The sequence below is a fragment of the Leucopleurus acutus genome (genome assembly GCF_964270905.1).
Source record: "Leucopleurus acutus genome assembly, chromosome: 2".
In the NCBI taxonomy this organism is placed as follows: domain Eukaryota; kingdom Metazoa; phylum Chordata; class Mammalia; order Artiodactyla; family Delphinidae; genus Leucopleurus; species Leucopleurus acutus.
Window position 1 is genome coordinate 148,073,254 of NC_139143.1, and position 17,394 is coordinate 148,090,647.

General features: G+C 52.1%; 1 protein-coding gene across 2 annotated transcripts in view; it reads left to right on the forward strand.

Moving 5' to 3' along the window:
• Window positions 1-17,394, forward strand: part of SSBP3 (single stranded DNA binding protein 3) — a 164,518-nt gene that overhangs the window by 97,810 nt on the left and 49,314 nt on the right. For both annotated transcript variants that reach the window (XM_082833889.1, XM_082833890.1), the window contains exon 5: window positions 16,596-16,685. In XM_082833889.1, the coding sequence (XP_082690015.1) occupies window positions 16,596-16,685 (90 nt within the window). The remainder of the gene's footprint in view (window positions 1-16,595; window positions 16,686-17,394) is intronic.

Sequence of the window (17,394 nt, forward strand, 5' to 3'; positions counted from 1 at the left end):
ATGTGTATTTGCACAGGGATGTTTGCACACGTTGACCGTGGTGTTTTTGGAGCCGATGTCCAAGAGCTGGCTCCTTGCTCAGCCCTCCTCACATACTTGTCGGGGAAGGGCTGTGCGTACCTCCTTTCAGGGGGACGGGGTGGGTGGGGTAAGGATGGGGGGCAGCACAAGCCTTCTCTTCCAGAGAAGCCATGTGGACCCCAAACCCCAGGCCTCTGCTCTCTCCCTCCCATTGTGAATGAAGTCGGGGTTGAGAGCTGCAGAACGAATGGGGGATGGCAGCTGTGAGGCCTGCACTCTGCCCAGAAGGGCTGCTGTCTCCTGCTGTGGGGTGGACGCCATTATTGCGCCCTGAAAGATGAAGACAATTACTTGGTGGTTTGTATTTATTGCAAGTCGTGGAGACAGCGCCGCTCTCCAGGGTGGGTAGGCAGGTCTGGCCCTGCACCCCTGCTCTAAGCGCTTTCTCCCACTTCCTTCCCTCCTGCACCCTTTGCAGTGTGCCCTTCTTCTTTCAGTTTGAGTGTGCGCCATCCTCATGGCAGCATGGCATGGTAGGGCCCAGAGGGGTCCGACTGCAGCCGGGGGCCTTGGGTCCAGAGCGGTCCTCTCGGACCTCCCCAGACCTGATCAGCTTACAGTGGGGCGGGGCAGTGCTCTTCTGTTATTAAATTCAGAGCCATGGTCTGCATGATGGAGGCAGCTTTAATGAGATTAGAAAGCTTAACCAAGAGGCCAATTAAATCTGGGCCCGTACCTGTTTGGGCGGCTGTCTAAGCCCCGACCTGCATCCGGAGGCTTCCTGCAGGCCTCCTGGGAGCCTGGCTGGGGAGGGTGAGGGGCAGAAGAGGCTGCCCATCTGGCTAGCCACCCCCAGACCGGCGGCTGGTCAGGGCGGAGGCCGGACCCAGGAGGGATCTTCTGGGACATCTGATCCAGGAGCTCCCCAAAGCTGGATCCCTACAACCTTGGGAGAGCAGCGGCTGCGTGGTTGAGAGTCCCCAGGTGATTTTTTTTTTTGGCTGTGCCGCGTGGCATGTGGGATCTTAGTTCCCTGACCAGGAATCAAACCCGCACCCCTTGCAGTGGAAGCGTGGGGGTCTTAACCACTGGACTGCCAGGGAAGTCTCCCCACAAGGTGATTTTGATATGCAACCAGGTTTGGGAACCAGGAGTTGAATCCATCCCCATTGTTTTGTAGGTGAGGGGAAGGGACTCATGGGGGCAACCAGCCAGTGACTCTTAGCCACACACCTTTGTCACTATAGTGTCCTCCTTCCTTTCCAGCCCCTTGGATTGTCTGGGGGCAGGGGATGCAGTTGCCCTTCCATTCACACCCAGTTTCCTGTTTGTTTCTTCACACTCCTGTGTCAGGTAGGCCAGGCGGGGAATGGTGACTTCCCATTTCACAGATGGGCACGTTAAGGTTGAAGAGACCTGCCTCACACTGGTTCCAGCACTGGAGGGCCTGATTGTAGGGTTAAAGTCTTTCCTTTCCATGACTGAAGTCTTCCTTCTGGTTCCCACCTGGTCCCTACAGGGCATGGGCCTTCCTCGGTGGAGAAAAAGTGGAGAGGAGAGTTTAGAAGGAGTGTGCATTCAACAGAGTAATTATCGAGCACCTGATGGATGTAGGCCTGGCACTGTTCCGGGGGAAGCAGAAACTTTACTTTCACAAACTCTGTGAAGCAGGGCGTATTATTCCCATTTTCTAGGTAAGCCTGCCAAGGCATGACGTCTTGGGAGACCCAGGTCTTAGACCTTTCCTGCCCTCCACCCAGGTCCGTGGGCCCGAGGCTGTGTCTATTAGCAGAGGGGCTGGGGGATTCCTTCCTGTTATAAGGTTCTAGATTCAAATTTTCTGGAGGCCTGTGGATTACCCAAATCTGATTGAAAACTCCTGTCTTCAGTGGAGAAGACCAGACAGAAGAAAGCCAGACTCTTTTAGACCAGATTTGCAGCAGAGTGGGAAGCTTGGTCACCATCCTTTAAGGCTGGTCCTGCCATGTCTATGTGACTTGCACCTTTCAAGCTAGGAACAGAACTAAGATTCATATTCAACCCTTTGCCAAGGTTTCCATGTTTCTCTTCTCCAGTGATTGCTTGAGAAGAGAAACATGGAAACTTTTGGAAGATAAGACCCCTTTGTCCCTTTTGACATTTGGGTTTATGAGAGTATGTTCTGTTCTTTAAAGTTGCATCTTTATAAAGGAAAAAAACAAGAAGAAATTTCCCAGAAGAGCCAGACCTAGCCTTGTCCAAAATCTCTCCCACAGCCCCGAGTCATTCAGCGGTTATTGATTATTAGACATAGTAAATATTTGGATTCTACTTTTTGGAACCAGTAGTCCTGCAGGGAGATAGCCTTTGTCCTTGTAATAAGGCCAAGTAGATAGTGTTGGAGGAGTCACAGAATTTCACGTGGACTTGGAAGAAGAAAAAATCATCCTGTCCGGTGCCCAGGGCAGCATGAGGGATGGATGGGTGGATGGATGGATTGGAATGGCAGACACCAGCAGGGAGGTGGGCATTCTGGTTGGAGGGATGGCATGTGCAAAGGCTGGGGACCAACATGTGCTTCTCATGGTTGAAGCTTGGGGAACGAGAAAAGTGGGAGGTTGGAATGGGAGGAAGAGAGAGGCTGAGATGGGATCATAGCCCTTCCCTTATCTCCTTGTTTGCATTAACTCATGCCAACCCCAGTAGAGGTATTGTCTTGTATCGGGGGAGAGTATCTCAAGACAGAAGTGAAGTGTCTGCCTCTGAATTAGCCAGGGAGCTGGGGAGCTGAGGCTCCTCCCCTGGGTCCAGTGCTCTGTTCACTTTACCATGGCAGCCCTTGGTTAGGAGTTCATTGGTATTGAATGTTCCATTGGACGCCTTGTTGAGAGAGTTGCAGGTGGAAGCAGGTATCTTCTAACATTGAGTTCTAGCTCACAAACCTACTCAGGGACTTCCGTGCTTGCTCTGGGCTGGGAAGGAGGGACATTTGAGCTGGGCATGGGTAGGTGACTAGGAGTTCTGTAGGCAGATGAAGGCAAGGTGGTGGAGGAGCTTGTTGAGCAGAGAAAGTAAAAGTATCACATACAGTGTCGCGGGGGGGGGGGTGGTCTTTGCCCACCCTCCGCACCTTCTCTCTGCCTCTTACCCTCCTCTTTTCTCTGCCCTGTCAAGTGAGGGGTTGAATCAGGGAGGAGGAGGAGGAGGAAGACGCATTCCTACTGAGTGAGCTCAGGGCTTGCTCTGTGGCTTGTCCCTGATTCCAAGAACCACGTCTTTTTTAAACCTGTGGCTTGGAGGGTCCAGCGGCGAAGGGCAGTCCTCAGATTGGCAGAGGATTCCTCTGTCTGTGGGGTGCATTTTCTAGGACACAGAGAAAGGCATCTCAGGGTGAGAACTCTGCCTTGATGTCTTCCTCACCTTCCGCCCAGGCGGGACCCCTCCCACCTCCACCTGTCCCCAAGCCCTGAGGTAGTGGGCCAGTTCTCTGGCCCCTCTAAGAAGCCTGTGGAAAAAGTGGCTCTCCCTGGGCCAGCAGAGCAGACATCTGCCTTCAGGGAGGCTGAGAACCGGGGCATCCACCCTGTCTGAGAATAAACAGCAGGCTCTGCTTTGGAGATGGAAGGGAGGCTCGACTCCGAGGGCTGGGAGAGGTGGCTGGGTCTCAGCAGCTCATGAAGACCAATGCGGTACCCTCAACTGCACCCAGCCCACTGGGCCCAGGCTTGGCTTCCTTCCAGAGTGGGAAGGATGGACAATGGCAGTTTAGCTCCTAGAGGCCACCCCACTCCCTCGCATTGCTTTTGTCCTTCTTGGAACTACAGATGCTTTGCCCAGATGTTAACCTAAGCTGTCTCCACAGCTGTCTTGGGAGGGGAGGTATAATGATCTCATTTTACTGACCTGACTCTAGGAGAAGTGGCCACCCAAGTCATTTGCCAGAAAGGCCAATCAGCACCTGTGCCCAGGTTTTCTGAACACCCAAAGCTTGGGTTCTGCAGGGCAGAGGAAACAGCCTGTTCTAAAATGTGTGTGGGGATGGTGGGGTGCGCGCGCGTGTGCACGCGTGTATGTGTGTGTGTGTGTGTGTGTGTGTGTGAGATCATCGTTTGGAGGGGAAAAGGTAATTGTATGGATGTAGCCAAATGGTAAGTTAGTTGCTGACTGAGTTAGCTAGTCTTGCAGTTTGACCTTGTGGATGTGGCGACTATTCTTGATAAGCAGGATTTCTGCAAGAACTTGATTCATCCAAAAAATATTTACTGAGCCGGCACCTTCTCTATGCTGTGCACACCATTCCGGCCCCCATCCCTGCAAAGACAGTTGGCTAATTTAGTAAGGAATTAACAGTCAGATGTGACAAGTGCAGTGATGAGGAACACATAAAGGAGGAAGAGGAATCACCTGGGGGGAGAGAGTGGAGGCGAGTGTTCCAGAGAGAGGAGCTGGCCTGTGCGGTGCGGTGGTTGAGCGTATCCATCAAGTGACATTGGGTGAAAGAAAGGCCTTGTAAGCTAGAGAGTACTAAATATATGTGAGTAGTGATAGGTTATTCTTTTTCCAATGGGACTTAAAGGATCTAATATGTTGGACCCTGATGAAGGTCTCTCTATATAAAGACGTTCCTTTGTGCTTTCGATACCGTATGGATTGATGGGGGGAGTTGGGGGTGGACCACTGTGGGAAATCCCGTGTATGTTTCAGAAGCCAAGTTTGGGTCAGAAGTCGCAGTAGATGAAGTCCCCTGGCCCCTCTGAAGCCTTTGACTGGTCAGGTCATCTCTGGTCCTTCCAGGCTGGGCTCCTGGCCCTACCCCCTTATCAGTTTTCTCACTAGGATCCAAAAGGCTGAATGTGTCCTTGCACGCTCCGGCCCCATTTTGCGGGGATGCTAACAAGAAAGCCCTGCCTTGTGTGCCTGGTAGACACTCAACAAATATCTGTGGACCTCTTTGTGACGACCTCCGAAGGGCAGCCCCACCTTGCCCTGCAGCGCTCTGGCCAGGCCTCAACAGGCCGCAAAAACCCGCTCTGCCAGCCGGGCTGTGTCGAGGACTGAAGTAGTTCTTAGTTCTTAGTTCTTAGTTCATGCAGGACCTACCCCTTTAGCCCCTCTGCATCACTTTTGGAGCAAATTAAACAGTCCACCACCCTTAGAGGGCCTCCTGCAAGCTTGCCAAGGTAGGCTCTGTTCTAGAATGCCACCAGGCAGCGTGGGAGATGAATTGTCTTTGAGGGGCTGATACCTGTAATCACAGAATTTGAGTCAGTCAGACTGGCTGTGTTTGGTTCCTTAGGGACACTGAGTTCCAGAGCTATCACCGTTCCTGCCTCAGAGACAGAGAGAGACGCGTGCACACACAGACGTGTCCAGGATCTGTGACCTCGTGAATCCTCCTGTTGGGGGTGTTAACAGTTCTGTAAATGCCCGTCCTGGCTCCCTCGTCTCAACACCACTCCCTGTGTTTGTTCAGAGCCCCGGGGACTGGGAGCAGGGCAAGACACGGGTACTTTTCTCCAGTCTCATGCAGTGCAGCAAACCTTCATTGTGCACCTACTGGGTGACTGGCCTTGTCCTGGGTAGGCTTCCTGTACCTGCTGCGTTTAGGTTTGAAGGGCAGGTAGCGCAGCAGGGGAAACCATAGGGAAGGCAGGAGCCTTCGCAGAAGGAAGGGAGCGCTAGGCGTGTGTTGATGGTACAGCCAACCCGTCAGCATCACAGGGGGCCAGGGCGGCGGGTGGGGAGTAGAAGGGGCTGAGTTCTGTGATCTCATTCCTTGTGTAGCCTCAGGGCTCACCCACCTTAACCCTGCACCTGGGGCTCCGAGAAGGGGGCGGGGGTCGCCCTGTTCTCATTCACCTAGCTAGTCTTTGGGGCGTTATCATCGAGGTCAAGCTGTAGTGCTGTTTTGTGTCAGCTAAAGAATTTGACAGAGGGGAAGCAGTGTGGGCTTTGAAGTCAGCGAGACCTGGGTTCAGATCCCAGGACTGCTAACTTCCTGGCCTGCTGTGGAACCATGGGCAGATCAGCTCTCCGAGCTTCAGTTTTCTTTTCTGTAACATAGGGATGATAATGCCACCTGCCCCCCGCCCCCGCCCCCAGGAGTTTGAGGGGATCAGAGATAAGTACAAGAGGGCCAGGCATTAGGAGTTACGTGTTACTGTCAGCTGTTGCTGTCCTGTCACTCCTGTGAGCAGTACAGGGAGAGAGGGAAGGTGTGGCCAGAGCATGCCATCTCCGGAGGAGTAGAGCCCCGGCTGGGGCCCTCTCCCTGGCTTCCCCGTGTCCTGGAGGGCCGAGCCACAGGCCCAGCTGTTGCTACCCAGTTGCTGCTGACCTCGCCTGGCAGATGCCCAGGAGCCCTCCAGATGAGCTTCTCCACCTTCTGCCTCTTGGGCAGTACTGACACCTGAGCTGGAGGCAGGCTGGCACCCGGATTGCAGGCAGGAGAGCCAGCAGCTCTGTCCCCCATGTGACAGCTGGGCATGGAGGGCTGCCCAAGTGGACAGCGGCAGACTCTTAAGCGCCCAGCTTCTCGTGGCCTTGTTCGGTCCAGTTTCCTTTGTGTTGTGACCTACATCATCCTTATTTGCTAAACCCTCTGAGCAGGCAGCAGTAATAAATCAATTAATGACTCCAACGAGTCGTTCAGTGGCTGACAAAATAACAGTAAGGCCAACAGCTTGCATCTCTCCAGCAGTACCAAAGGACCCTGGTTGACTGGCATGGGGGATGAAACAGAGACTGTTAGCTAAATTAGCGCAATTAGTACTCGCTTTAAAGGCTTAGGCGGCATCTGCTCAGCGCTGAGCCCGTGCGCCTGCAGACCTTCCTGGCCCATCAAGAGAGCCCAAGGATTCCCGGCTCCTTCGTTTACACCCCTCCCCAGCCAAGTGTAAACTTCCCCACGTTGAGGTCAGGGGACCCGGGTGAACTTTTCAGACTGTGCACCTTGTCCTGTCACAGCAGAGACTGAGCCGAGGGAAGGTGACTCTGTCCCTACTGAATCTGGTGCCAGCTGAGCAAAGTGTGGGTCCCCATTCTTGAAAGGTGCTCCAGGGGCCACACCTTTAACGATTTCTCTTAAACTTAAAAAGAGAAAGTTTCTAAAGTGGGTGGTTTTTTTGTTCTCTGCACACCTCAGTCCTGGCAGGATTAAGTTGTCGTTGGAACTGAGCATGTGTGCAGGCCCATGCCAGGGAATTTTCCACTTTGCAGAAGCAGCTGCCAGTGTTCTTGTTAAGGAGCTGTCACTGGCCACTATGACATGTTTGCAGTTGTAAGAGGCTCCTTTAAGACAGTGTGTGTGTGTGTGTGTGTGTGTGTGTGTGTGTGTGTGTGTGTGTGTGTGTGTGTGTGTGTGTGTGTGTGTGTGTGTGTGTGTTTTGCTAATGGTGTAAACCAGGGCCTGAAGCTCATCTCTCTTTAAGAAGAAAATCAGCGTTGTACAAACAGCGTGCTGTTGATCCACTCCTCACTGTTCATTTGCAGGGGGGACCTATAGCCCTTAATCTCCCTTGTCTCACGTGTACATGCCTAGGACCCGCGCCCTCTGCCACGCGGCCCAGCTGGGGAGGTGTTTGCACACGGGGGAGGGCACTCTGGCCGGCATCCACAGCATAACCAGGTATTAATTACACGGGGCTCCACCTCTCACACAAGCGATGCCCTCTGATCCAATTCCAAGAAGAAGCTGAGTGCTTCCTGAGATGGATGGGGAGGGCCCGGTGGGCTGGTGGCCGTGATCTTCTCAGCACAGAGAAGCCAGTTCCTCTTCCTCTTGGAAATGTTCCCACTGGGGTGCCTTTGTTTCATTTTTTAAAAAAGTAGAGGTCGCTTCTCAGAAGACCGGGTTCTGTCGAGCCGAGGACGTTGTCCTCTGATGGCCCTGACCCCTTCTGTGCCCTGGCCTGCCCCACGTTCATGGAATCATAAAAAACAAGTGTGCCTGTCTTCCATCTGGTGCTGTGTCGCTGGCTCAGGAGTTTGAGCCCCTTATCTGAAGAGTCATATTTAGGTTCCCCACACCCCTGCCCAGGGTAGAGACCCCCCCCTTAATAGACGATGATGAAGGGTTCAGAAAGGTAAAGTGAGGTGCCTGTGTACCCCGGCTACTGGAGAATGGAGGGACTGGGCCTAGAGCCTGGACCTCTCCCCCCACCCCTTTGGGCAGCATCTTTAAGCATCAGTTTCAAAACAGACCAGAGAAGCTGGAACATGGCTGAAAGGTCTGGGCTTGACTTCCAGTTCTGCCTGTTCCGAGCTGAGTGACCTTGGACAAGTCCCTGAGCCTCTGTTTTCTCATCTGTAGTCCCTGCCCGGTTGTTGGGAGAATGGGGATGAGCTGCACCAAGGTTAGCTGGCGAGCTGGGTGGGCAGCCGGCCCCCCTTCCTTGGAAGAGCCTCCCTCTGGGTGGGGGGGAAGTGGATAAGCCCCACGCCCACCCCGTCAACGAGATGGAGTGGAGCTCTGGGAGGGCGGAGGCCTGGCGGGATTTATGCTCTGAAGGAGAAGCTGTCAGAAGACCTGGTTCCAGGGGAGGGCTAAGATGACAGCAGTAATGTCTCACCTCCCTATCACCTCCTGCATCTCCGAGGCTTGCCGTCCTTTAAGGCCCTGGCTTGAGTGCCACCTCTTCCATAAAGCCTCCCTGATCCCCCTAATCCCCACCTCGCGGCGCCTGCCCCTGGAGCACCTTCCCACGTCCCTCAGTTCTCTCCGGAGACTCATTTCATCCCTTAGACCTTAAGGGCAGAGCTGAGCCTCTGTCATCTCCCACCGCGGCAGGCACAGTGCATCCCTGGCGGCCCAGGAGCCAGTGTCTGCTGAACGCATGGACATGTATAAAGCACTCGTAACCTTTTTAAACTCCCCACCTCCCTTGTTTCTCCTTCTCTTCCCAGGGTAATTTGCCTATTAGATCCAACAGACTCTTCACCGAGATCTTGCATTCCTACACACACGCGTGCACACACACACACACACACCCTTAGTGGAGGCCAGCTCAGTGGAATATTTGCCAGAAGGAGCAGAGTTAGAAGGCCAGTCTGCTTTGGGAAGAGAAAAACATGTGGATGACCTCAGATGTAGAGAATGCCTTGTGCTTACCTTATGTTTGTAATGATGCCTGTCGTTTCTTTTCATAAGCATCAAAAAGCACACAGAACTCTCCTTGAGAACTGCAGGGGTTGGTGGTAGAGTGAGGGGGTGCATTATTTGGGTTTCTCAGGCCGAAATTGGAGGTGGAGGGACGGAGAGACGAAAGTTAGAACACTTAGGATAATGCACTTCTCTGGGCCTGTTTTCTTACCGGTAAACAGCAGTGACACCTTCCCAGGGGTGTTGAGGAGTAAATCGTACCCCACTCCCTCTCCCCTGGTGTCTGGGATCAGGATAAAAAGGCGTTTGCTTCTCTCTGCCCTCTCTGCGTTCCTGCATCCATCCTCTCTGCTCAGGGGAGGCAGAAGTGAGATGGGGACTTAGGGGAAGAAGCTGTGGTGTCAGGACAGCCCTCACTTGGGCCTGATGGCCTGGCTGTGGGGCTTTTGTCACCCTTCCTCGGGTTGCTTGGCTGAGAGCTCAACATGATGCCCACTTGGTTCGCTGTAGCAGCAGGACCTCAGCCGCCTCGCTTGGAGCTGAGCAGAGGCCCGGGGGCAGGAAGGCTAGCCCTAGTCACACAGCAGGTGGTTTGCAGCCTGAGCTGGAACCCTGATCGCAGGACCCTCTGTCCAGGGCTCATTCCTCTCCTCATAATCCCCAGAAAACGCCAGGCAGTGCTGGGTAACATGGCTCTCCCCTTTTCAGAGGGGAGGCTGAGGCAGTCCCCGTGGCTCTGTTGTGGCCGAGTAGAGATGGAACCCAGGTACTCTGACCTGGAGTGCGCTTGTGCCCTGTCCCCGCTGAGCCACCCCGAGGTGGCGTGGCCCACTGCTTCCTGTGCTTTCTGTGACTCAGAGCATCTACCTCTGGACCCAGGTCCATCCCTTGGCGACGGGAGAGACGCCCATTCCTTCATGCACGTGACGACCCCCTGGCTATTTGGAGGCAGGGACCCTGTCTCGCTCACGCCCGTGTGTCATCCGAACCTATTTTTAATGCCAGCTGGTTCTGTCTCTTCACGTAGCAACAGCTCTGTGTTTTCTCCAAGCTGCAGAATTAGAGCCTCTGTTCTCCAAACACATTCCCTTCTGTGGTCTGCACACAAAAGCAAGAGGCCTCTTCCTTACCTTCCCCTTTTGACCTTGCTTCTGTCCGTCTTGGCCTTTCCGTCTGGGTGATGAGATTCACTCCATTCCCTCAGCTACATCTTCAGTCGGTTGATACTGCTAAAATTCCCTCTAGGAAACTTGGCCCAGAGGGCTCCAGGTCACTCCAATATTTTGCACAGAATGCTGAAGCCTCTGTCTTGATGACACCTGTGTAAGCATCCCTCCTTCCCCAGGACACAAGCATCCCTCAAAGGGCCTCATTTCTTAGTGCAGGAGTGCCCCCGCCCCCGTGAGAGTCCTCCACTGCCCAGCTGCGAGCACACAGCCACACACCACACACCACGTGCCTCTGGTGTCCTGAGTGCTGGCCACGTGGCCTGTGTTGAGTTTCAGTCAAGGAAGCCTACACTTGGTGGTTTCGCATGTGGGCCCCGTGCTGCTACATGCCTGAGTATTGGGGTGGGGCGAGGAGGGAGGGGATTTGCAGAACAAAGTTCCATTTTGCAGCCTTGTAAACCAGTCAGGAGGGGTTGGCCAACCTGGCAGGAGTCCCGCCGTTCACTCTGAGCATGTTTTTATTCAGTTTTCCAGGAGTTTCGTGTGCATAGAACTACTTTAAAAAGAGAATAAGAATGGGTGGGGGGATTCCCATGCTAGTTTGTGAGTGAGGCTAACTGGGGGTCTCGGGGTAAGGCTGGAAGGTAATATCTTGTAGGGAACATCCCCCAGGTCTCCCCTTCTTGAAGGAAGCATGAATGTTTGTCACCTACCACAAGATACTACAAGATCTGAGGTGGGAGGCTCCTGGGAGCTTGTCACTTGGTCCCTCTGGACTGACCCTGTTGTTCCTTGAGCCGCAGGGGACTCCTTGCTACGGAGTGAGGAAAAGGCCCAGCACCACATCCAGGACTTGCCAACTCCGTTCGTTTGTGGAGCCTTGGGTGCTCTGGGGGTGGTGGGTGGGTTGTCAGTGGTGCATTGGGATGCCTGGCACGGGGTAAGATGGGGTCAGGTGGGATTCTCAGAAGTCCTGGGCCTCTTCTGGGAACTCTGCCCCGTTGCCTAGAGCAGCAAGTCCAGATTCCCTAGCACAGCTTTCAAGCCTCCTCCCAGTAGCTCAGATCCTGAGGCCCCAGGTTTGAGCCCTGCATCTCTACAGGGGGGAAGGGTGGGTGGGGGGAGAACGTGCTTATTCTGGGGTGCACCTCCAGGGGAGGTGTCTGGATCTCCCCTCACTATTGACAACCATATTTGGATGGCAGGGGAGGCCTATAGGTGGAGTGGCATGTGTGAAACCAGCTGATGTGTGTCTGGAGCACACAAACAGAGCTGAGGGGCTGCAGAGAACCCCTAAGCCCCGGTGGCTGTGTAACCGCCCTGGGATCATAAAGAAACGCTACTCTTCAGGGAGAAAGTTGTAGGATGAGCCCTCATTGGAAGTCTCCCTGGCTGTGAACAAAAATAAAATACTTTGCAGGGAGGGGAATTTTCACAGCTTCAGGCAGATGTCTGAAGGCACCTCGGGCTTTCCAAGTGGACAGTATCCTGGAGGCTTGGAGGAGGCAGCTGGCTGGAGTGGTCCACACCGCTTGGTGCAAGGCCTGTTTTCTATTTAGAAAAGAATTTTAGTTAGTTTTTAAAAAATGCCTGAGTTACCAAACTGTGTGCCCTATTTGATTCTGCTTTTTTTATTTTAGTCCATGTATGCACGTATGCATATACGGGTAAAGATTGGTGAGGGGGCTCCTAGGGGGTGCGGTTGGTGCAGGGGAGAGCCCAAGTGTCATCAGCTGTTATCTGCAAACTTCGATAACAATAGGTTTCTAGGCGGTTTTAAAATTTTGACCTCTAAGTGTTCTATAATGAATGGAGAAGAGTTAAAATTCAGGGTCTTCCTGTTCATGCAGGAACTGCTGTTTCCAGTCCCTGCCCCGCCCTGGGTGTATGGACTGGGCTGGGGAGAGCACCTTGGAAGAAGAGCCCTAGAGGTCACCTTCTCCAATTCCACCATTCGACACGTGGAAAGACTGAGGCCCAGAGAGACAAGGGACTTGCCCACGGGCTCCCAGCCAGGACCCGAGCCCACGCAGGTGGTCTCTGGCTCTGACTCCTTCCTCCCCTGCTGCAGCTGGGGAGTTCCATCCTGGGCGCCTACCACAGCCCCGATGTGTAGGCCTCAGTGAATGTCATGGGGTTTCGGTTTGGGTTTTGTGTTTTTAGAGAAAACTCACAGACGCTTTGCTGAGTGCTTTAATGGAGTTCTAACTCCAAGTTGGAAACCACAGGGAGAGGCCAATTCCTAGCAATCCGGAAAGGCCTCGGCTTCAGATGGCCACGTTTGAGCTGGTCTTTGACTAATAAAAAGTTGTAATCATTTATTGAACACCTGCTGTATGACTCACATTGTGCTGGGTCTTAGAGATGGGTAAAACAGCCCCTGCTCTTGAGGAGTGGGGTGAGGGCAGTGTCATGTTGATGGATGTGTGTGTGGGGGTCCCTTGGATTGGGTTTTATGTGCAAGAATTATTTCTTAACCCTTTTGTCACCCTATAACACTGGTTGCTGCTTTCATTCTGTTCTTTGTCCTTTTCTGCTCTTTTGAAAGTTTTCCATTAGGAGCACATGTTCACTTCAAAATCAAAGAATAGCAGTGACTGTCATACTTTAGGACACAGAGTTAAGCATGGCAGAGCTACTTAATTTTGCAGCTGGAAGAGCCTTTAAAGGATAAGGATAAGTTATCGCCTCAGCTTCCTGACATTTGAGTCACCATTAACATGAGCTTCCTTTCATTGGAGGATAGCAAAAGTCCATCCTCCACCCAGATGTCAATGAATTATACTATCCATTTACTAGAACCATGGTTATTCCAGCCCTGATATTCAGAGAACCATGGGCTCACTCCTGATTTCGTAGGAAAATGAGATCTTGGCGTGAGGGAGCCTAGTAAGTCATGAGCCCAGGTTCAAGTTTTCATTTAAGAGGTTTTTAAAAAATTGGTAAGATATCTATATGTCATACCCTTAATATATAAAGAGCTCTTATATATCACTAAGGAAAAAAGTCAAATAACTAAATAGCAAAGGACATGAATGATTTGCCATTTGTTTTACTAAATGGCCAGTGTAAACCGTTTCAAAAGGTTAGTGATCCAAAAGATAAGTCAAAAACACCAGAGATCAAAGAGATATGATTTTGTATCTACTAAGTTAGCAAACACGGGTGCAATGCCCTGTTAATTAAATTGGTTGAATAATGATATTAGGCTCATTGAAAAATCATGTTTTCTTTGGCCATTTAATGAGAGGGAGACAAGTGCTTATGACATTATTTAACAAAATACAGTGACTAATTTTCTTTTTACTTTGCTGTTTTATAATAGGCAAATGTTTTATATTAAACGTTAAATGCTAATTTAAAGAACTGAGTTGCTGAAGCTTTCCAGATCTTTCTTTAAAAACAAAGCATAGTTTCTGAGCTGAAGGCTGAGGAAGAGTAGATATGGACTCTAAGGAGGACAGATAGAAAAAGGCCACCTTCAGCCTGCTCTCCATGTAGATATTTGTTTTCTTGTCTGTAAATTAGGGGTTCTTGTGTCTGCCTCAGAAGGCCGCCTGGGGGTTCAGGGAGAGATGGTGTGAAAATACCCTGCTCGTTTCTGAGCATCAGGCCAGATGGCCCCCGCCATCCACCCCGCCCAGGGTTGGGCCATCCACTCCATCCTTCTCACACTGTTGTCAGGAGCTCCATCTTCTTCATCCTCACCCTGAGAACAAGTCAGTGCCACATTTGCCGAATAACACGTTTAGTCAGTGCAACAGAGGGTTTTGGTTTTCCCAGACGTATCGTCTACACTCACCCGCCTTTCTGATCATTGTCGTTGGTCCAGTCACCATGCTTGACTGGTGACTTTAACAAAGATGTGAATAACTGGAGAAAGATCACATCCTGGGAGGGTGCCTCTGTTTGGGAAAGGTGTCAGTTCTCCTCCAAATTTTTATATATATAAGAACTCTTTTGGTAGGAAGATGACTTTTATAAACAATAGGAGGTTTGGGGGGGTATAAGTAAGTAAAAATAAGCAAGAAAACTTCCACTAAAGAATTGAAGGAGATAATAAAATACATTGTAAAACTCTGATCATTAGAATGGACAGAATTAGGACAGAATTTAAAATATTATATATTTTTTATTTTTGGCTGCATTGGGTCTACGTTGCTGCACACGGGCTTTCTCTAGTTGCGGCAAGTGGGGGCCACTCTTCATTGCGGTGCACGGGCTACTCATTGCGGTGGCTTCTCTTATTGCTGAGCACAGGCTCTAGGCGACGCGGGCTTCAGTAGTTGTGGCACGCGGGCTCAGTAGTTGTGGCGCACGGGCTTAGTTGCTCCGTGGCATGTGGGATCTTCCTGGACCAGGGCTCGAACTCGTGTCCCCTGCATTGGCAGGCGGATTCTTAACTACTGTGCCACCAGGGAAGTCCAGAACAGAATTTTTAAAGCTCAGAAACAGACCCATGCCTGTGTAAGAATTTTTGTCTCTGATTTCAAATGAGTGGGAAAAATTGTACTGAGCCAACTGACTGAGGAGTAAAATCCATATTCTTTACCAGAATAAGTTCCTGAAGGATTAGAGTTAAATGTAAAACCGATCTCTGAAAGAACTTGAAGAAAATATAGGAGGATGTTTACCTCACCCTATTTAAAAAAAAAAAAAACTTTTCTGCTTGTGCTGCTGGGGAGTAATCGTTGGCTGTAAATCATGAAAAGTTGCATTTTCACAGAACCACCAGCCACAAACAAACAATGCAGCTAATGGATAACCTGGCATATTCCCCCAGGCGACCCTCATACTGGATAGTCCTGGGGCAGGGGCTCGGCCTGGCTACGTGTGGCTTCTCCTCCAAGCTGAGGAGGTGGGAACGGGAAGACCTGATCCTGGTGTTTTGGGGTGTTCGTAACACATTACAGGATAGTTGGCAGAATCTCTTTACAGGGAGCGTTGCTTTTCTGTACGCTGAATCATTTTGAAAGGTTGGGCCGGAGTAGCCAGCCCCATCGCACCCTGTTTTTTACCTGGGGTCTGTTAAAACAGCCACTGTGGGCCTGCTGAATCCTCTTTGCTTCCACATTACCAGCTTTCCTGGCTTACAAAACACAGCCCATCCCATTGCTTAATCCTCCCCAACCCTTATGAGCAGGCAGGACCACGGTGACACGAAACGAGTGCAGAAGGGCAGAGTGGCTTGCCATCGTCGTCCCTTCCTAGTACAGGCAACAGTGCTTGAACCCCAATGTATTGATTCCCAGGGCTGTCCGTTTTCTTGCTGCATGCAGTGTGTTTGGGGGATTCACATATTCCCTTATTCCCTTCCACCCAAGTTGAAAGTTAGGAGTTCTGGGTCCTGTTTTCTGGCTGAGGGAGGGGACAAGAGAAGTGATTCCTTCAAGGTGTTGATGGCAGGCTGCATTCGTTTCGTTTCCTGACCCCGAGGGGCTCGCTCTCATCCCAGAGAACCAGTCAGACCCCTGGGAGATGATTGGTGATGCAGCTTCAGAGGCTCAGTCCTGGTGGGGTGTGGGAACCTTCAAGGCTGGAGGCGGGCTTCCTGCAGGAGGAGCCCCTGGGAGGTGTAGAGTCAGTGGGGAGGAGCAGGGCCCAGGTGGGCCAGTCAGGCCTGGGGCTTCCTGATCAGCCTCACCCTCCCATGTGAGCACAGGGCCAGGCACAGACATGCCGGCCACGTGAACAGGTGGGACACAGATTGTCTGGAAGGAGGCCAGGCTGGGAAGAGCAACGTCTGTTCACCCCGGGAGGCATTTGTTGAGGCAGATGTACCAGGTAAATGCCAGAATAGCAGCGTTTAAAAGGAAAAGTAACGACAGTCTCCCCATCGTGTGGCCTACCTCATCTACAGCACCCAGGACCCAGACGGTGCCAAAAACATGCCTGTCTGCCCCCACCCTCCCTGGGGACGTTTCCCAGCTGGGCTGTCTGTTTATTCATTACGTCGTGGGTATTTATTGATCTTCTCCTCTGTACAACATGCCAGCCTCTTGGAGAGGGCACAGGCATTTATGAAGCACCTTACCTGCCCTGAAGGAGCTTCATAAAGCAGCCAAGGGGGAAGCCAGGGCATCCTTGGTTAATAACAGCTACTGTTGCTTGGCTGGCAGGGTGTGTGCACGTGGTGGGCATCGTCCTTCCATTTTAGAGATGAGGAAGTGGAGGCTCAGAGAGTTCATCCCTCGCCCACTGAGTGACACACCTGGGAAGGTGGTGTTTGCGGGGGGGAGTCTGTGGAGGACGTGGGGTGGGGGTGGGAACTCCCCGTCTCTCGATGTGGGTGCAGCCTCTCACTTTCCACCTTCTCTTCCCCACAGAGCGCAGCCGCCGCCCCGAGCCCGGTGCTTGGCAACATTCCCCCCAACGATGGGATGCCGGGAGGCCCCATCCCGCCAGGTTTCTTTCAGGTACGTGCTGGGCCTCCGTCCTTTGCTCCTTTCACTCCAGGCCAGGCCCCGGGCAGGCGGGAGGGAGGGAGAGAGAGAGAAGTAAGTGGTAGCTCAGTTTGCCATGGTCTAAATACAGTTGCTTTATGCTGGTTCAGACCCTTCCCATCCCGTCCCTCTCTCCACCCCTTCCAAAAACCGAGGAGGGGAGAAAAGAAAGATGGAGAGCAGACACCCTCCTGCATGTGCTCTGTCACTTCTGCCGGAGTTTGTTTTCTTCACACCAGCTTCGCACTCACGACACAGCCCGCCCCTGGTCAGGGCGGTGGCGGTGGCGGGCTGCTTCCAAGTCCGTGTAGAGCTGTCTTTTAACAAAAGGCTTTTTTTTTCTTTTTTAAACAAGTAAACTGTTCTTTGTTTCTGTTTTGTTGCTGCTGTCGTTGTCATTGTATACTTTGCCTGTCCAAACTACAAACCTTAGGCGTAATCTAAAAAAAACAAAAAACCCACCATCCTGGCAGGTCTGGGAATCCTTTCCCTCTGGTTAACCACTTGATTTTTTCCAAGTGTGATCACAGACGGCGTCCCACAAGCATCTGTGCCCGTGCTCTGCCCGCCAAGGCAGGAGCAGCTCTCATGTGGGTTGAGAGCCTCGTCTTCTCTGAAAGACACCTTGTTGGGCTGTCTGGGTGCGGGGTGTGGGGAGGTGGCTTTCTGATTTGCTGGGGTG